Here is a 21,678-nt window from a genome sequence, read left to right on the forward strand (position 1 = left end):
CCTACTGTTTGATAGACAAATCTATTATTTTGTGCATATATTAGTAAAATGAAATGGAGTCCCTGAAATATATATTTTGATAAGGTTTAATTGATTAAGGATCCAATCAATTAATCTATATGTGGTATTGTTAAATCTGATTGAAATATATTCTCATTTAAAAATGTATCAGGAATGGAGCTTTGTCAATGCCCCATCTGATCAGAAGGCTTTGATCATAATGTCTGTAAACTACCCCCTTGCTTGGAATGTATATGTTAGCCATCCCCCATAGTGGAATGAGAAGCTATGGTCAACAGCTGTTTTTCATTACCTCTCTGGCCAAGGCATACCAAAGGACAATAGATGTTCTAGTTTAAACCAGTCTTGGTTTGCAAAGCTGAATAGTTAAGTTATAGTAGTTAGATTTGGTAGGCAACAAATAGAAACTATAGCATTATTTAATCAGACGATAGTATAGTGGTACATTGTAGGACCATTCCATTTCATTAACCACCCTGGAGGTAATGACGAGCCTGGCTCGTCCAGCAGAAACATGCTGAAAGTGGTAATGACGAGCTGGGCTCGTCAATACTGCCAGGGAGATTTCCTGTTTCTCTGCACCGCCGGCTCCACTTTTCCCTCATCAGAGGGATTCCCCAGAGTGGCTGGATGCCTGTCAGCACGCTGTGGGTAGCGATCTGTGCTACCCCCAGCGTGCAGAACTAGCATCCAGCCACTCTGGGGAATCCCTGTGCAGCCGGCGGGCAGAGAAAGTGCGTGCGGGCAGGGATTCCCCCTTCTGTGCGGAGGGGGTGGCCGGGTGTCTCCCTTCTGTGCAGGGGGGGAGATCCCCCTTCTATGCGGGCTGGTGGCCGGGTGTCTCCCTTCTGCGAAGGGGGGGGGGGGGAGATCCCCCTCCTATGCGGGCTGGTGGCCGGGTGTCTCCCTTCTGTGCAGGGGGGGAGATCCCCCTTCTATGCGGGCTGGTGGCCGGGTGTCTCCCTTCTGCGCAGGGGGGGGGGGGGAGATCCCCCTTCTATGCGGGCTGTTCGGGGACTCCCCCTTCTGTGTGTGGGGGGGTCCCCTTCTGTGCGGGCTGGCTGGGGGTGGCTCTTCCCTCTTCCTCCCTCCGGATCCCACGTGCATCCCCCCGTACTCCCCCCCCCCCCCTCCTGATCTCCTATCCTCCCCGGTATCCAGCCCTACACTACTCACCCGAGGGCTGTCTCCTGCGCCGGCCGCGATTGGCACCCTCCTCCTCCATCGCTGAAGTCCCGGTCTGTGTAACTACAGTACGAGGCTTGGTGACGTCACCAAGCCTCGTACTGTAGTTACACAGAACCGAGACTTCAGTGATGGAGGAGGAGGGTGCCAATCGCGGCCGGCGCAGGAGACAGCCCTCGGGTGAGTAGTGTAGGGCTGGATACCGGGGAGGATAGGAGATCAGGAGGGGGGGGGGGGGGTACGGGGGGACGCACGTGGGATCCGGAGGGAGGAAGAGGGAAGAGCCACCCCCAGCCAGCCCGCACAGAAGGGGACCCCCCCACACACAGAAGGGGGAGTCCCGAACAGCCCGCATAGAAGGGGGATCTCCCCCCCTGCACAGAAGGGAGACACCCGGCCACCAGCCCACATAGAAGGGGGATCTCCCCCCCCACCCTGCGCAGAAGGGAGACACCCGGCCACCAGCCCACATAGAAGGGGGATCCCCCCCCCCTCCCCTGCACAGAAGCCGCCGCAGGAGACAGCCCTCGGGTTAGTAAATCGGGGCTGGAGGAGACTGGGGGGTGGGGGATCGGGGGGGGGGCGAGGGGGGACACCTGGCTACCTATACATCTGGCTAAATAACTGGCTACCTATACATCTGGTAAAACATCTGGCTACCTATACATCTGGCTAAATAACTGGCTACCTATACATCTGGTAAAACATCTGGCTACCTATACTTCTGGCTAAATATCTGCCTACCTATACATCTGGTAAAACATCTCGCTACCTATACATCTGGCTAAATAACTGGCTACCTATACATCTGGTAAAACATCTGGCTACCTATACTTCTGGCTAAATATCTGCCTACCTATACATTTGGTAAAATATCTGCCTACCTATACATCTGGCAAAACTATACACCTGGCTACACATCTGGGTCTTATATTCACCATTGGCGTGCTGATCCCTCGTTGCGTACCTCTGATAGCTTCCTCGGTGCCTTCTTCCATGTCCCTTGGCAGATTTTGCTTAATGTCCCCCGGCAATCAGCGTTGATGACACCAGGGTCACACAGTGTCATCAACATCTCACAGTAAACACTTTTTTTTATTTTAATTTAATACAATATCCTGTATTGAATTCAATATTTAAAAAAAAATGATTGCAAAAAAAAAAAAAAAAGGTTGACAATTATTGGAAATTAATTAAACCACTTGTTGCACGGAAATCCTGGGGAAATAGAACGCCAGGGAGGTTAATAAGGTGCTCAGGCGGGAAAGTTTCATTCATTCTTGCATTCTTTCTTCAGCCTTACACACACATACACACCAGACAATATACTTTGTATATACATACAGATTACTCAGCAATTCAATCATTTTGTTTTTATATTTTGTAACTAAAGACTTGTAACTTTATTGATTTTTGAACATTTATGGAAATCAATAATGCTTAATTAAACAACCACATCTTTAAAATAATTCATTGTGGTCTCCAAAGATTTTTGTTTTTTTTAACCAACAAAATCCCCCATTTAACAGTCCCTCTCCCAAGCACTTTTAGCCTATTGTCCCCTTTGCAGTCTGGTACTGCCAAAATACCTGCATTGTGGATCTTAACTGGCTAAACCATGCTAGCCCACACAACACTACCTTTGTTTATTGGATCTGGCGATAGTACTTAATGATGTTGATAGTACTTAATAATGGCAATAGTTGCAATTCTATGAGGTCACATGCTTTTGGGGGGGGGGGGGGGGGGATAACGTTCTTTTAAAACATCTGCCTCACAATACAAGAAAAATAAATACCTTTAAGGTATTAAAAAAATGCTATATATTTCTCACTCAGAGACTTACTTGTTTCCTTGCTTCCTACACCTCTCCATCATTTCAGTTAGTAAGGCCTGTAATTCAAAAGAAAGTTATTTAAAAAGAAACCAACAGCCCATTTTCATTATCTGTACAGTACACAAATGGCAAAAGACAAAGATGAATTGTGGATAAAGGAGAAATGTGTTATGTGTTAAAAGATTTGCAATTGTGTCCATCCTAATATTTACTGTATTTTTTGGGCTATAAGACTCACTTTTTCTCCACCCAAAAGTGAGGAAAAAAGTCACTGTGCCTTATAGTCCAAATGCAGAGAGTTCCTGACTTCTGAACGCCTGCTAATAGGAACCTCCAATGTTGCAATGTGGTGGACTCCCTGTACTGTGCCTATGCAGAGGAGGACACGGGGACACAAAAAGGCATAGATGAGGACGCAAGGAGGACAGAGGCAGACACATGGGGACACAAGGGGGACAGAGGAGGAGACAGGGAGACACAAGAGGACATGAGGTACAAAGGGGCATATAATCCACAAGATGCCCCTTCACCATGAACGCACCAGGTTTAGTATATATTTTTCCCCCTGGTTTTTGTCCTCTAAACCTAGGTGCGTCTTATGGTCAGGAGTGCCTTATAGTCTGAAAAATACGGTAGATGGATCTAGAGCGGAGGTTGGGAACATATGAATTGTGGTCATGTGACTGGTAGATTGTGACTGCTTAACCTATTTCAATTGAGTCCCTGGGCCTCCTTCCACTGGCTCCCTCCACATGATCATAAGGTGTCAGACAAGAACAGTCATACATAGCTGGACACAGAAAGAGCTAGGAAGAAGTTAAACAAATAATGGGAAAAGTAAAGCTGCACCAACTCAGTGTGTCAGGATAGAAGAGACATTTTTACCCTCTCAGTGTGCTCCTCCACATGCCATGTTCTGCGCTGGGAGAGAGGGCCTTTGGAATTATCCTGAGGCTTCCCTCTTTTAAGGTGAGTATCTGCCTTGGGCACTTTTTTACCTACAGGTACACTTTAACTAAGGTTTCAGGACGTAGATTCAACGTCCTAATTAGTCCCCCTGTGTGTTCTGGACGTAGAATCTACGTCCTGCATTAAATCTCGCCGTCTGCTGCCGCACGTGCACGGTCATGTAAATGGTCTTGTGAATGATTGTTGCTGTTAGCTAGCAACAATCATTCAATAAGGTTAGAAGAAAAAAAAAAAAGTTGTAAAAGTAAAAAAAAAAAAAATATTTAAAGTGACATGGCCCAATAAAATAAAAGGTATTTTTTTTTTAAATTCCCCATTAATTTTTAACCCAAACTTAGCCTATTAACCCATTATTAACCCCTGCAATACCCATGCCTGTTTATAAACGTTTAATGACTGCCACCAGTAGCGATCGGATGCAATCGCTAGGGCGAAAGTTTCAGACCCCAATGCTCTACAGATGTAACACTCTGTCATTGCCTAGTGATGCATCTGTACAGCTCTATATCCCCTGAACTGTCGCCCTAGCGAACGCATTTGATCTCCACATATGCCCACATTGGGCATAACGGTCCACCACATGCTCAGCTAGAAGTAAAATGTGCCATGTGGGGTATCATTTTAATTGGGAAGGGCCAAATAATTTACTTGTAAATGTTTTATAACTGTGGGACGGGTTATGTAAAAATTAGGAAGGGTGAAAAATGAAAAAAAAAATGTTTGTTTTCCGCATTTACGCCTAATTTTCCCCATAAATGGACTATTAAACAAAATAGTTTTGGGAGAAAAAGATTACCCAAAGAAAGCCTAGATTGTAGGGCTGAACGATTTTCGGTTTTAAACTGAAAATCGTGATCAAGGTTAAGACGATCTTGAGATCGTCAGAGCTTCGGTTTTGCTGCGGTTTTCTCTGTCGCTCTGCATGTGTAAATAAAACAGAGACATTCCCCTGTAGATGCTGGAGAGGAGGCCAGTGAGGCGTTAACAAATCGGACCATGCCCCCTCCCTCTCCGAGTAAGAGCCAGGCTGGTGAATGGGGCAGACAGGGAAGGAGGGCTGGTCCCGCCCCTACCCACGGAAGATGAAAAGAGCCGGAGACGCGCTGCCCGGGAGAGCCATTAACATAGCAATTAACTTCTGTCCGCTCTCTCTACCTGACAGGGGACAGTCAACAACTAGCGACAACTACGGTTACTGGCTGCAGTCCACTCTCTGCCTGTCCCGTGTGAGCTGCCTGGCTGGGGGGTGATAGTGACTGATACTGAAAACATCACGCTGCTGCTGCTGGCTGGACAGCTTCTAGCACTCACACAACTATTTCACTCATCTCCCCTGAGCACTGATAGGTTACATGGGGAGTCACTGCTGTCATGTCACACAGTACTGAGCAGTGTATAAATAGGAAGTCAGCTAGATATACGTAGAGGTAGGGCAATATGATTATATATTCCTCTGCATATATCTAGCTGACTTCCAATTTATACACTGCTCAGTACTGTGTGACATGACAGCAGTGACTCCCCATGTAACCTATCAGTGCTCAGGGGAGATAAGTGTAATAGCTGTGTAATTGCTAGGAGCTGTCCAGCCAGCAGCTGCAGCGAGGTGAAGTTTTCAGTGTCAGAGTCACTATCACCCCCCAGCCAGCAGCACACGGGACAGACAGAGAGGGGACCACAGTTATAGTAGTTGACGCAGACTGTCCCCCGTCAGCGAACTGATCCATCGTTGTGTAGCAAAAATCGTCTACAGAATCAAAATCGCAATTTCTGCCAAAAATCGTGCAATTCAATCTTTTTCAAAAAACTTTCGGGCCTACTAGATTGTACTGTAAAAACACAAGATTCGTATCACTAAGATGGCATAGACAATGAAAAAGTTACTGCTGTATCAAAACGACACCGCTAAAGTGTCAAAAATGTCAGGAACTTTAAAGCAGTAGGATCAGCCATACTATGCCAGGGAAAAAAAAAACACATATAAGTAGATAAATACTTGATCTACTTCCATAACACATGTATTATACTGTCCACGCTTTGATTTCAGTGAATGTTATATAGTAAATGACGAGAATTCGGTTAGTGGTGGGGGCCATGTCTTTTGCCCACAGTTAAGGCTAACTCATGATGTCATTTCTGCCCTTTACTTTTTTTCTTGTCTCCTCCAATCGCTGAGTCGCCTCAGCCTTGCTTGTAAACACAAGTGAGTAGGGGATTAGGTTTCAGATAAGAAGCTGGCAGGGAAATAAAGGGAAGAGGAGGAATAGATTATAGATAAAAAGAACCCCCAGCATGCAATTCTTTGGCACGACTACTAAAGGGCCAGTGCTCCTTAAGTATGTGATAACTCCAAATCATAACAGCAGAAAAAGTTTTGAAAGTTTTGAATGCAGGATTAGCATCTTTATCACTAAATACACTCAGACCAGTTGCTGTTGAAATTTGATTTTTATGGTGACGATACCGCTTTAAGTTGTAAAAATCGCGGAAAGCGAAGGTGTTAAACAATGTTACACAGGGACATTACAATTTTAAGCAATTGTACACAAAGTAGTGATGCAACAAAGTAACAAACAATGGTGCACAGATTGCAATGTAGGGATGAAGAATGTGTAATAGAGGAAGAATCCTCTGCAGAGTACCTGCACATCACTCTTACATGTACCCAAAGTTACATTGCCTAGGGCCTGATAGATGTTCTTTGTTCTTGTCTCCTACAAGTACTCTTACCAAGGACTAGTTTTAGTTTATGACTAAAAGTATTAGAGGCAGAAGATCAACCTTTTAGCCAGGTAACTGGTATTGTTTAAAAGGGAATAAATATGGCAGCCTCCATAACCCTCTCACTTCAGTTGTATTTCAAAATTCCTAAGCGTTGGCAGTTAAAAGATGCATTTCATGTTACATACTTTCAATCAACAAAATTGTAATATGCAAATTAGAGGAGTCGGAGGAATCCTGACCTGAGGAGTCTAAGTCGGTGGATTTTTGAACAGACTCCACAGCCCTGCAAAGAAACTATGCAGGGTAAAGGTTATGTGCATTTAAAAAAGATATAGGTTGTATATAACCAAGGTAAAGCATACTTCCCTCCTTTGTCTTCAGCTATACTCTAGCAATATGCCCAAATAGCTGGTTTTACATGCAGTGCCACTCACACTCATGGAAAATAGTCTGTAGGCATCACCATTACAAGTAGAAGCTATTAGAGGTGAAGTAGACATACAGAGGCGCCAGCAGAATAAAATTTAGTATCAATTAAAACCAATTAAAAGGTGGGTGGCAATGGTGGAATTGCCTACCCCACAAAAATCAAAACACCACTTTGTATGGTATAAATTGTAAAATGTATTAATTTAGTACTCCAGTTAAAATACAGTTTGCAATGCGTTTCACGGGTCCCAAGCCCGCTTCCTCAGGCAAAAAAAACATACAGCAGGAGCAACTGAAACAAAGAAAAGAAAAACAAAAACAAAAAATGAAAAGTCCATATAAGATAACCACACAGCAATCAATAGAGGTCACAATGATCATAAAAGATCAGCAAAAATTCGGAACAGTTCAGAAGAGTTCGCTAGATCAATAAATAATCAATAGATGATCAATTAATAAATTAATCAGTCAATCATCAAACAATCAAAAAAATTAATAATCAATCAATAGATAATAAATAATCAATAGACAATTAATAAGAAAGATTCGCCAAGAATCGATAAATCAAATGATAAAGAAGCAATTCATCATAATTCATCCATCACTGACCTTCCACAATAAATAATCAACAATAGATAGACCTATAGTCAATAATCAATAGTCCATAATCAATCAATAGTCCATAATCCCTAATTGCTTACATCAACCAATGATTTTGCTATATAGAAACCATTTGTTCTTTCAAAATTACCCGCACCAAGAAACTCCTCATCTTTCCAGCTTAAAACTCGAGCTGAAAAAGCACGACCAACCCGTAACACTCAAAGAAAAAAACAAACCTGTTTGTAACCCACAGCACAAACAAAAGACACAATCAATTATGGGATTACTGAACTCCCCAAAATATAATTTCACGAAAGGACCACCACCCCCCACCCTCTTCAGACATACTATTAACCCACCATTGAGGGTGATCACCACCCCCAGCACTGATACAACCCAACCAAGGTCCTCGGAACCTGACTCCCTGGAGCCACATGATTGCAGGACCATGAGCAGCGAATCTGCCCTAACAAATATAGACAGTGTGTTGGGTCCGACCATTGAGACAGTGAGGAAGCCAACCACAGTGATGACTATACCCCTTACTGATAACAATCAGGAGCACACAGAGGATAACCTCACACAGTTCAGTACCTACAGTACCCAGGACAACACATTCCCTCCCTCTTCCCACATTGATGTCCTGAACCTATCAGGACACGAACCATTATTATCTAACCTTAATCACCCCTCATCAGAGAGCCTGAGTGAACACTCAATCTTTTTTAGATCTTCCACCCACCCTGACCAATCATCCACCAGATACTTTACACAAACAACTCCTCAGCCCGAAAGCATCACGTATCATCCTACAGCCCAAAAGTATCTGAAAACGCTTGTACCAAAACGTAGAAAACGAGGGTCAAGAGGGAAGGGTGGGAGAAAAAAGGATCAAAATCTAGCTCCACCCACTGATAAATGTACCAAATCCATTTTCAACCTATCTAAACATGTTCTTAGAGAAAATGAAACGGAACTGTTGAGTAAAAGTTTGTCGTTTTGTCCCACAAATACTACCCAGCTCAGTGAACTATACATGGACCTCAATGCCTTTGTCCGTAAGTTAATCCTAAAGAGGCACTTTGCACTAAAGAAGATTGATAAAACCACTATTCCCAATCATGACCCAGGATGACAACACACCAATAATAACAGTGGATGAACAAGAATTACAGTTGGAAAAATGTATAGTGACCTCTTTAAAAGGTCGGTCCAGATTCTACCCAACAGCTTCCAAAGGCAACTTCATAGAAACATTCTATGCGTTAACTCTGGAAGATTTGCAAAAATTATGTCACGAAAACATGAAATTCCCCTCCAACTTATCTACATCTGAGAAAATTGCCCTTAGCAACCTGAAAAACAATACGAATCTAGTAATTAAACCTGCTGATAAGGGGGGAGGGATAGTGGTACTCGATAGAGAAGATTACATCGAGGAATCACTTCGCCTCCTCCAGGACCCCACCAGCTACTGCACACTATCTTCAGATCCTACTGTCATATACCATACTGCACTTAAAACTTTCATCAACACAGCCCTGATGGACGGACTGATCACAAAAAAATGAAAAAAATGTCATATTAATTGAAAACCCAACGACTCCGTTTTTCTATCAATTACCCAAAATACACAAAAGTTTACATAAACCCCCGGGTAGACCTATAATATCAGGCATAAACTCCATTACAAGCAACCTATCTAAATATAGGTTGACCAACACTTACAAAAATATGTATGGAAACTGGAATCATATACAAGAGACTCACAGCATCTTATTGACATACTTAAAGGGATACTGTAGGGGGGGGGGGGGGGGGGTCGGGGGAAAATGAGTTGAATTTACCCGAGGCTTCTAATGGTCCCCCGCAGACATCCTGTGCCCGCGCAGCCACTCACCGATGCTCTGACCCCGCCTCCAGTTCACTTCTGGAATTTCAGACTTTAAAGTCTGAAAAACACTGCGCCTGTGTTGCCATGTCCTCGCTCCCACTAACGTCACCAGAAGCATACTGCACAGTCCCAGTATGCACTGCGTACTGCACAGTCCAGGTGACATCAGTGGGAGCGAGGACACGGCAACGCAGGCGCAGTGGTTTTCCGACTTTAAAGTCAGAGATTCCAGAAGTGAACTGGAGGCGGGGCCGGAGCATCAGTGAGTGGCTGCGCGGGCACAGGATGTCTGCGGGGGACCATTAGAAGCCCCAGGTAAGTTCAACTCATTTTCCAAAGACCCCCCCTACAGTATCCCTTTAAGGATCACGACTGGAAAACTGACTACATCTGGCTGACATGTGATGTGTCAGCCCTATATACTAACATCTCGCATGAATTTGAGATTGAGGCTACACATTTTTATCTACAATCAGATCCAGATATGCCACAAAGACAAAAGAATTTTCTATTACAATGTGTAGAATTTATACTAACACAATTATTTTGCTTTTATGGACACCATTTTTCAACAAATAGGAGGCACGGCTATGGGCTATGGGCAGCAGTTTTCTACTGGAGTCTATATCTACAATAACAATCCGTTCCAGAAACATATAGTACTGTACAAACGTTACATTGATGATTTGGTCTTCATTTGGCAGGGCGATACAACACTCATCCCGTCCTTCCTCGATTATTTAAATGCTAGTAGGGCTAAGCTTTCCTTCACTTCGCAATTCAGTAACACATCCCTGGAATTTCTGGACTTAGTCTTATTTCACAATAATGGGAAAATAAAGACAAAAACTCACTTTAAACAGGTATATTCATTTCAATAGCTTTCACTACAGACCATGGACAGTTAATACCCCATATAACCAAGTTAAACGCATTCATAAAAATTGTTCAGACATTCAGGACTACGAAACACAGTCAAAGATTCTGGCTAGAACATTTTAAGAACGAAAGTACCCCAAAAAACTCGTACAGAACGCTATATCTAGAGCCAAACATCCCCAATTATCCACTAAAACCTCGGAGACTGCTTCACGAGAGAACTCAGACTCCATATTACGATTTATCACAAAATACAATGCCCAACACACTGCCATCAAAAACATTTTAACTCAGAGATGGGAAATTCTACAATAGGACCCATACCTGCAGGGTTGTATCCCCAAAAAACCTGTTATGACATTCCGTAGAGCACCCAATCTCCGCAATCTGCTTGCACCCAGCAAAATTAAGACAAATATTAAGGGACCATCCCCCCAACCAGCAGGCTCTCATGCATGCAATAAAACACGCTGCCTAGCTTGCAAATTCCTTTCCAACACGGATCATCTGATAGCATACAGTAATAAGATCTCTCACTCCATCAAAAATCATATAGACTGCGACTCAAGAATGGTGATTTATGTGGCTACCTGTCCCTGTGAGATACAATATGTAGGGCGCACCAGCCAACAACTGCGAGACAGAGTCGGGCAGCACAGACGCAACATCTTGAAAGGCCTCGCCACGCATAGTTTATCCACACACTTTGACTTGGTTCACAACAGAAATGTGACAGGGGTCTCATTTATAGCCCTAGAACACATCAATCCTCAAATACCGAATGCACTCCAAATACTGAAAAACAGGGAGAGGTTTTGGATCCAGACCCTGAAAACTCTAGTACCCCTGGGTCTGAATGAGCAACTAGAAAAGACGTTCTAAACAGATCTTGTTACTTACATATCTATACACTATGATCCAATATTGTACCACAATTTACAACACTCCCTACCATAATTCCTTTAGCCACAATACTCTTCTGAGTTCAGAACATTCACTACAGACCCAACCAGACTCATGTAGTAGCCCACTTTGACTCCACCAAACCTATTCATACACGCTTGAAAATTCCATGAGTTGTGGGCCGAGCACTTCATAAAAACAATTATATACAGTTATCCTATCCACAGCCACTCTACTGCTAAATCATCAGCCGCTCTCCTTTTAAATCTTTGGAATAGTTCAGATGTAGTATATAATACATGTGTGCATACATCTGAGCTGTATGTGAATGGTTGTTCACTTTTAGTTCTGTTACCTTTTTTTGAATAATGATTATATTTGTTTTTATTTTCATCATTATTATTTATCTTTTAGGGATATGCATGTTGCATATATCAGTGGGTGGAGTTATAGGAGGAATGTTTACATCTGGCTCACTAAGAAATACACACACACACACACACACACATATACTAGCAACCTCTAATGGTGCTAATTTCTTAACAGATGTAATATAATTTTTGGCCACAAGATGGGGCACTATGCAATGCACAATATACAAAGGTGCATAGATGTACCATAGACCAAACATTTGTAGCCATTTCCTAATCCTTAAAGAGACACTGAAGCGAAAAAAAATATATGATATAATGAATTGGTTGTGTACTATGAATAATTACTAGAAGATTAGCAGCAAAGAAAATATTCTCATATTTTTATTTTCAGGTATATAGTGTTTTTTCTAACATTGCATCACTCTATAATATGTGCAGATTACACAACACTCAGCATTCAAAATGAGTCTTTCAGAGCAGTCTGTGAAGTAATAAACTCTTCTCTGCTAGAGGAAAAGTAAACAGTTCAATTACAGTTCAGATAATAAAAGTCAGATAACAGCCCTCTCCACGACCAAGTTGGTCGGAGAGCTTAATAGCTTTTTTGCATAGAGATAACAACTGGAGTTTCTCAACTCTTCCTGCACTGGAAACAATTAGACTGATGTATCTGATCTTAATGTTTTTTTTCTTAGCTGTACTACACATACAAATCATAATATCATCATTTTTTTTTCGCTTCAGTGTCTCTTTAATTCATGTCTCAGGCTGCACTTTGTAGTAGTACATTTAATTACTATTAATTATGAGAATCCGGGCGGCAATGCCCGTTAGAGGACGCATGCTTAAGGTTGCACAGTAAGTAACATGGCGCCAGGGCTTTTTCCGCCCTTAGATTATGCATTTCCGCTCAGCAGCTGAGCGGAAGGTATAACAAACATGACGCCAGGACATTCATGCCCCTTAGCTGACGCACATCCGCCCCTTTGGCAAAATCCAATGGATGCGCGGCGGGTGAGGACTACTACTTCCGCAATCCCTTTTGCCCCGCCCACTTAAAGTCATTCAACGTGATTGTGGAAAGTATTTGAGCAGCCGGTGTGGCGTCCGTTCCTTACAGGGGCGCCACACCGGTACACAACCCTGCTTTGGTAAGTCCAATTCCTTTGCTTGCTTGTTTGTTTGTCATTTTATTTATTCGGGGGCTAGCTGGGCTGCAGCCATCATTTCCACTATTATACGGTTTTTATGGCTGTGCATAGAGGATATAGGGGACATATAAATAAATATATGTATGCTATGTCAAATACAAACTATTTTTTATGGGAAACTATGCTTGTAGGAAACTATTTTTTATAGGAAATTATTTGTACAGGGAATATGTCTACAAAAGATGTACAATTAACATTGAAGTGGTGCAATTGCCACATAGACACTTAGGTGTAGTGAATTGGCGAATAAGAAAGTCCACCACTGACTTTATGCGGAACATATACACATCAGCGAGTGTAGAGATATATATATATTTTTATGTGTATAGATGTCAGAATCAGAATCAATTTTATTTCGCCAAGCATGACTGGGTCAGGCCCGGAATTGGGTTTGGCACAATGGAGCAGTACATAGAAAGAAAGGCAGGAAAAGGGTTAGAATGATACAATCATACTAAAATATAAGCATACACGAATATACAATTCAACAATTAGATATACACAGCCGAAGTCTGCCGCTCCTATGCGGGTGGTAGGTCGCTGATAGGGGATGGTAGCATGTTAAGGGAGTTCAGGAGGCTAACGGCCATCGGGAAGAAAGAGTTCTTGTGTCTGGTGGTCTTGGTGGGGATGGCCCGAAGTCTCCGACCCAGTGGAAGTGGGGTGAAAAAACGGTGGCCTGGGTGAGAGAGGTCACTTGCAATCCTCAGTGCCCTGGCTCGCAGTCTAGTGTTATACAGGTGGTCTAGTGGGGGGAAGAGGTCTCCCAATGATCCTCTCCGCCGATCTAATGATCCTCTGTAACTTGTGCCTGTCACTGGCGGTGGCTCCCGCATGCCAGACCAAGATGGCGGAGCAGAGGATCGATTCAATGGTGGCAGTGTAAAAGCATGTTAGAATCTCCTGAGCCATGCCGAACTTTCGCAATTGGCGGAGGAAGAAGAGTCGCTGCTGGGCTTTCTGTTGGGTTGACGTGATATTGACTCTCCAGCTGAGATCGCTGGAGATGGTGGTGCCCAGCAGGCGAGCGCAGGGCACTCTGGTCACCTCGGTGCCATCGATGTAGATGGGAGGTGGGGTAGGTGCCGACTTCCTAAAGTCAATTATAAGTTCGACGTATATGAATTTTATTAATGTTTTTATATGGTTTCTATATAGCAAAATCATTGGTTGATGTAAGCAATTAGGGATTATTGATTATGGATTATGGACTATTGATTACTGATTAAGGATTATGGACTATTGATTATTGACTATAGGTCTATCTATTGTTGATTATGTATTGTGGAAGGTCAGTAATGGATGAATTATGATGAATTGATTCTTTATCATTTGATTTATCGATGCTTGGTGAATCTTTCTTATTAATTGATTATTTATTATCTATTGATTATTTATTATTAATTTGATTGATGATTGACTGATTAATTTATTAATTGATCATCTATTGATTATTTATTGATATAGTGAACTCTTCTGAACTGTTCCAAATTTTTGCTGATCTTTTATGATCATTGTGACCTCTATTGATTGTTGTGTGGTTATCTTATATGGACTTTTCGTTTTTTGTTTTTGTTTTCTTTGTTTCAGTTGCTCCTGCTGTATGTTTTTTTTGCCTGAGGAAGCGGGCTTGGGACCCGTGAAACGCGTGGCAAACTGTATTTTAACTGGAGTACTAAGTTAATACATTTTACAATTTATACCATACAAAGTGGCGTTTTGATTTTTGTGGGGTAGGCAAGTCCACCATTGCCACCCACCTTTTAATTGGTTTTAATTGATACTAAATTTTATTCTGCTGGCGCCTCTGTATTTCTACTACGCAATTTATCCACCTGGTGGATGGGTGTGGACACCCTTTCTTCTTCACAGAGAGCGACTTCTTAACCTGAGCGGGGACAGGTCGAATCTCCCCGACTGCGGAATAAGTGGTTGCCTGAGCTTGGCAACCTTCTTTTGTGAGTATAAAATTTACTTACTTACATTATACCTACAAATTTACAATAACACACTATTGGGGGCTCTCGATTGTCTTTTCTTCTCTCTATTAGAGGTGAAAATTAGTATGTGAAAGATAACTAGCACCCAGGAATAGCCGTTACTAAAGATTATCCCAAAAGTCCATCTTGTCATCCACAGCCTGGTCACCACCTCTCACACACCTGCATCCATGGCTTCAAGCCTGAAAACCTTCAAATGTACTCTCAAAGCACACCTTTTCAGACAAGCTTATGATTTGCCATAGCTAGCATTGGAGGTTTACTGCCTCATTTGCTAACCCCTGTGTCTCCTCCATACTGTCTCCACCCCACTAACCTCTAGACTGTAATCTCGCAAGGGTAGGGACCTCCCCACAGTGTTTCTTGTTCCTGCTGTACTTTACCATAGGAACATCTACATTGGTGTTGTCTCAAACCACACATCAACTATGTACGTGTATTGCTGGATGTCCTGATTGTGCAGTGTTTTGAACTTCTCATATGTCTATGTTCTCCACTATTTGTTTTGTACTATATAAAGCACCATATAAATAAAAAAAGTCTTAATTATGGATTTTCAATCAAGCTCACGACAGGGGTGCACAGGATGAATTTTCACCTTAGATGGTCAAGCACAACTCCTCAGCCAAGTTACACATAGCTTTGTATGCACATTAGCTACATCCACACTATCTACATTGATTGCCTGAAACAGATAATAGTGGACAGTAGTTACAGCATGACTACTGCACTTAAATTTTCCTCAACTCCCGACCAAGTAGCATGTACTGCTTTGTGGAGAGAGGAGGGGCGGATGCACAAGTGATACTCTGCTGTGAGAACTTCCTTTAATAGTTCCCAACGTAACCAAAGACATCGGGCAAGGGTGATAAATTCTGAAAGAATGTGAAGAGAGTGCCATCAATGTCTGTTTTAAGAAGGCAAACTGTTGTTTTGATCAATGTCAGAGGACACCTGTGTATACTCAAGGCTTCCAGAAGAAATTATAATTTCACTGGATGAAAATCTGAAGTAAATATATAGCTTTATGCTTTGCTCGGTAGAAATAGTTTGTCTTTGTGATCATTAACTTATTTTCATTTAGTAGCTGGTTTTAGCAAAGCGTTTAGAAAGCACAGGGTTTAATACACAAAAAGGAAAGAAAACACTCTTTTTGGTGATCTTTCAAAGAGGATTGTAAGAAACGAATAAATTATGTAACTGGAAGGTACTTCAATTCAGTGGAATGCAATGCTTCCCTTATAAAGGACAACTGTAACGAGAGGGATATGGAGGTTGCCATATTTACAGTATTTCCTTTTAAACAATGCCCTTAAAAAAACATCCACCTGAATCCACAAGCAGCTATGCAGGCAACTATCGGTGTGCAGAACTTCCCAACATTCCCATCGCTCTTTTGTATACATTTTCACATTTGTTTTCCCAGATATTTGTACAGTATAATTTAACAAAGGACAGTATACGGTAGTATAAAAAAGAGGGTTTGCCTTGGAAGACAGGACAAGACAAGACGCAGAACATTTATATTGCTCTTTTCTCCTGACGGACTCGAAGTGCTCCATCACTGCAGCCACTTAGGCCACGCCCCACAGGTGACCAAGATCATTAGGGAGCGTTGCCCAAAAGGCTTATATCAAATGCAGCAGCCTTACCAGTACACTATCCAGCTGAGGATGAATGGAGGACACATATCTTTAATATACTTGCATTCCTTTTCACACACATCCTACCAAGCTAGAATGAGGAAGCATGTAAGGCATACCTCTGGAGCTCGATAAGCAATGCACCGCAACATCCAGTCTATGGCAGGTGAATACAGCGTGAGGTATATAGGGATCTCCACAGCTTGAACTGCCAGCTGATTCTGCACGGTGTCACTGTGAATCTGTATGGTGGAAGAAAACAAAATTCAGTGTTCAACAGGAGCATTATAAAACCACAGGCACTTCTGTTTATCTATTTCCCCAAGCTCGCTATGTATATGAAAAAATAATGTTACTCACACATCACTAATGCCTGCCTACCCGTGGATATACTTGTACTATAATATTCCTTTGAATTGTGAATGATACACATCCTGTCTTGCAGCAGCCGAATGAATATATACTTCCTGTGTTTGGAAAGCTTTCCAAAGACATTCAGGTAAGATTTTTTATAAATTACCCCTAGCCTGTGGTGTACAAATTTGATATGGAGCTCCACTAAGAGAAAGTGATATGAGTTGTTCAACATCCATAAAACAGTGCTGTAAATAAGTCAGCTTTATACAAATGTGTAATAATAGTAATATGCTATTAAGATAATAAAAACACACATTTGCAGTAAGTTAATTGGCTTCCCCCCCGAAATTACCCCTAGACTATGATGGACATATCACTATGGTAGGGATCAGAGTGCGAGCCCCTCTGAGGGACAGAGGGGCGCGCTGTGGAAGATCTCAGCACTATATAAATACTGATAAATAATCATTAGGATCTGGTCAATATTCCTGATTTACTATACAAGAATTTTACAATATTATACTTCACAGTATAGGCCAGAGCAGGGAATATATATTATTGATTTATAAAGCGCCAACATATTCCGTGGCACTGTACAAAGTAAGAAATGAACATGGGGTACATAATACAGACAATGGCGTACAGCAATATACAAAATACATAATTGGTGACAAAATACAAAAACAATACAACATACAGAATACAAGATACAGAGTTGGTAATGACAGTGATAAAAGTAACATGATGAATAAAATGTATAATGATTTCCAGGACACAAAAGGGGGAGAGAGACGTGTCCTTGAGAACTTACAATCTAAAGCCCCATCTACACTATACAATTTTTTGTCCGATTCGATTTGATTCATTGATTTGATTCAATCCGACATGTCCGATCGGGATTCGATTCAATTTGACATTGCAAAACCATGGCAAATTGAATCGAATCCCGATCGGACATGTCGGATTGAATAGAATCAATAAAACAAAAATCGGACAAAAAAATTGTATGGTGTAGATGGGGCTTTAAGGAGTGGGGGGAAAGGAGAGGTGAGGTAGTATACAATACACATATAGGCAGTGTGTTTTAGAATATCTAGCAGGAGTGCAATTTGGTCTCAGGACAAAGGGGAAGTGGCTTAAGGTAGAGCTAAAAAAAGAGCTATAAAAGAGAGAGAGGAGTCAAATATTACCCCTAAGCACCGTGCTTTGGGAACTGAAGTTATGGAAGTGTTATTAACATTTATTGATATTTCAGGCAGAGCGGTGGACAGAGACGGTTGAAAACTGATTAGTTCAGTTTTACTCATATTAAGTTTTAATAAGTTTTCAGAATATATATGCAAGTGGCACTGTCTGTGGGCCAGGGCAGCCACCACATAAGGTGAGAGCGGTCCCTATTGGTGGTGGAACACAACGATTGATAATCTTTGTAAAACACTGGGAACTTTTATAAATTGGCATGGTGGTTTCCTGGAAATTTAAATAAGGTCTATGTAATGAATTGTATTGTGGCTCCTTTTTCTTAAGGTGGATAGTCACAGGAAGTTTGCATTGGAAGATTGATCACGGTTTGGAGAACTGACTGATGTTGGTCATATTGACCAGGACACTGACCGAGAAATTGAACTGTAAGGCAGCGCAATGTTTTAATATGGTATTGTTGATAATAATGTTTAATGTGTCATTCTGAACATATTGCAGCAGCCCTTCGGTACAAGCATTTAAGAGAAGGCAGGAGTGGGGAGCGCACCAATACTTTTTACTATAAAACTGGATATAGACCACATCTGCAAAGATTGTTTGTCTAATAAATTCAACTAGTGAACAAAAATGTCTGCAATTATGGGTTCCAGTGTCCATTTTATTGGAGGCAGAGTACAAAGATTGGGGAGCAGCAACAAACCACCTGTTCTGCACTCCAATGTGTCACCACACACTGTAAGAGAATGTGTTTTGGCGAATGACAGGATGCATATCATTCGTGCTGTTTGCTTACTGTTCCATCATACTCACTGTTTTTCACTGGCAGGCAATCCCTCCTATATTTTACCAGGATATACACATTAGTCACTCTGGGCCTAAGCAGACCGGATTTACATTAGGCTGGCGCCTGTCACTACTTATGTGCATCCCCTCTTCCTATGCAAATAAAATCACTTACCTTGTGGGATGGTTCTTTGGAGACAGTCCAATGTGGTTCAATACTTTTGTCATCAAAATATATATATATCAGTACTGTATACCTCTGAAGAAGAGACAGCTCTGTGGTTGTGAAACACGAGTCAGGCCACATCTGAATGCGACTACTGTGATGTCCTCTAATATTATATGTACCTGTACTCCTATATGGACTTTTATCCTTTCTACCTTTAAAACTTACACAAACAAAACACGTGTGTGTTCCTAGTGTGTATACATTTCAATGTCAATATTAAGGCAGTGCTAAACTAGGATTACAGATTCCTATTTTTTTTTTTTTTACAGATTAAAGTTTTGTAGTCAAACATATTCAGTTGAAGGATCTGATCATGTTGCGTGCTTGTAGTGGGAGCTCAGAGGAGGGGTTGATTACAATGTGAACTAAGATTGTTCATTTTGAAACTTGTCATGATATAAGCAATAGAATGGGTTCTGACAGGTCCGATCTGATTTCCGATTGTTTTTCTGATCGATTTGCAAAGAAGTGATCAGAAAAACGATCTGCCAGAAATTATCTATCGACCCATCTATCTGATGGGAAATTAAAAAGGTGTGTACCTGGCTTTAGAGCTCAATGTACTGATAAGTGCCCCTATAAGTTCCTATTTTAATCCACCCTTATAGTCTGTAAATGGGATTTTAAAAATGTGTATGTTAAGAATCCCAAGCATAGCAAATACTGTACTATAAATTTCTACAGGAAACGGTTACCTTAGTTTTGTGAAATTTGATTTGCACAATGCCTTTCCTGAACACAACCCTAATGTAAATTAAGAACCCCCTTGCACAATACATGAAAACATGCCAAATGCTTTGAGAAATAAAACAGCATAAAAAATTTATAAATAAAACAATGAGAATTAGTCATTCTTAGCAATCTGAAATCACCTTTTATCACTGAAATTATGAAGAAAATGAAATAATTTCTGACGGGTTGGTTTGGGTTGCTCTATTTTGCATTAATTAAGCCCGAATATACTGGTTGCTTACTTGTTTGAAAGTTAGAAGGAAGTCAAAGAAATTTTGATTGAGATTTTCCTTTAGGTGCGGAGCTACTTCCATGCCCACCTAGAACACAGAACAAGGCGTTTTACATGTCTGATAAAGATATATACTGTATATGCAGAGAGAGAGAGCTCGAGTGAGTGTGTGTGTATAAATATTAGTTATCAGCGTTGGCCTTACCCTACAGAGGTATGCCCGAGCATATACAGATACAAGGGGGTCTCCAATGCCTTTTATCATGGAGGTCAGTCGCGGAAGGCTCTCAGATATTCCACTATGAGGGTTGGAACACACACATTAAAATCCAAATTACTTGGAAATAATTCTCACAAAGAAAACATCTATGAAACTACCAATGAAAATTGAGGTAAGTTAGCAAATTTTATTTAAATTGATATACATTTCCAGCCCCAAAGGACTAAATAAAATTGGTAGAAAAGGGCACTGGTTCCAAGTCAGTCAGGAGTAAGGCTTCTTATAAATTATACCCATTGCCAGTACCTATGATGTGCGACACGCAAGAACGGCACAGACAGTACTTCTGGCAGTCACATCATAGTTGCTGCGCATTCACTGTAGCGAATAAAATCAGCAGCGCATCGCGTAGCAGCACAGATGGTATGAGATCATACGTGTTTTGTTCCGATCGCAAGTACATCTGCGCTATATAATGTCAACAAGCCCTAAGACCTGAAATCATAAAGTCACAGTGGACAAACAAGATAAAGGAGCATAATCAAGGTAGTTGCAGGTACATCTTGGTACCTGCCCTTATTGTGCAATTACAGCCTGGCATATCTTAGAATAAACAAACTTGTGTCCCTGCTCTTTACTGATCATACAGGTGTACTGCTTGCCTGAGTCCCAAAGTAATGTCATATGTTCAAAAATCAGAAATCTGGAAAGCGATGCGGCATTGGCAATATAACTAGCCTTCTTAGCAAATTGGTAGGCTTCGTTCAGACAGAAGTTTGAACCAGCCACCCACAGCAGCAAGGCGTCTTGTTCCAAAAGTGTGCAGAAAAGCATGTCGGCTTTAGGCGGCGCCTTCCAGCATGCACAGTTTTTCACCCCCGCAGAGAGACACGGAAGCGCGGCAGTAACTGATCCTGGAAGCAACCTGTTACATCCAGGATCAGCTAAGCGCCGGGCAGATGGCAAGGATAATCGAAATGCTGCGTTTGTGCAAACAACAGTAAACATACATTTTCTATAATGGTTTATAAGGAAAAACTGTAGTAGTTTATATGGTGTGTCATATCTGCTGGACATTTTGACTTTAGTTCCACTTTAAGCAGCCGTGTCCATTTGTGAAAATAACTCGAGCAGGTATATTTTAGTGTTGGAAATTAAAGCATATAGACCCTTATCCAATTAACTTTTCTCCTGAGTTTAAAAAATAACTTTTAAGCAATTACAAAACTACTTAAAAGAAAGTTATAGTG

At 41.6% G+C, this 21,678-nt stretch overlaps 1 protein-coding gene across 4 annotated transcripts in view; it reads right to left on the bottom strand.

Annotated features, from left to right (window-relative positions):
- Positions 1-21,678, bottom strand: part of VPS35L (VPS35 endosomal protein sorting factor like) — a 184,808-nt gene that overhangs the window by 106,440 nt on the left and 56,690 nt on the right. For all 4 annotated transcript variants that reach the window (XR_011022754.1, XM_068244800.1, XM_068244802.1 and 1 more), the window contains exons 12-15: positions 20,414-20,507; positions 20,219-20,296; positions 16,792-16,914; positions 3,053-3,099 (exon numbers count right to left, since the gene is read on the bottom strand). Coding sequence is in view for 3 of the 4 variants with exons in the window: in XM_068244800.1 (XP_068100901.1) it covers positions 3,053-3,099; positions 16,792-16,914; positions 20,219-20,296; positions 20,414-20,507 (342 nt within the window). In the remaining variant the exon portion in view is untranslated. The remainder of the gene's footprint in view (positions 1-3,052; positions 3,100-16,791; positions 16,915-20,218; positions 20,297-20,413; positions 20,508-21,678) is intronic.

The sequence above is a fragment of the Hyperolius riggenbachi genome, chromosome 7 (assembly GCF_040937935.1).
Source record: "Hyperolius riggenbachi isolate aHypRig1 chromosome 7, aHypRig1.pri, whole genome shotgun sequence".
Classification (NCBI taxonomy): Eukaryota; Metazoa; Chordata; class Amphibia; order Anura; family Hyperoliidae; genus Hyperolius; species Hyperolius riggenbachi.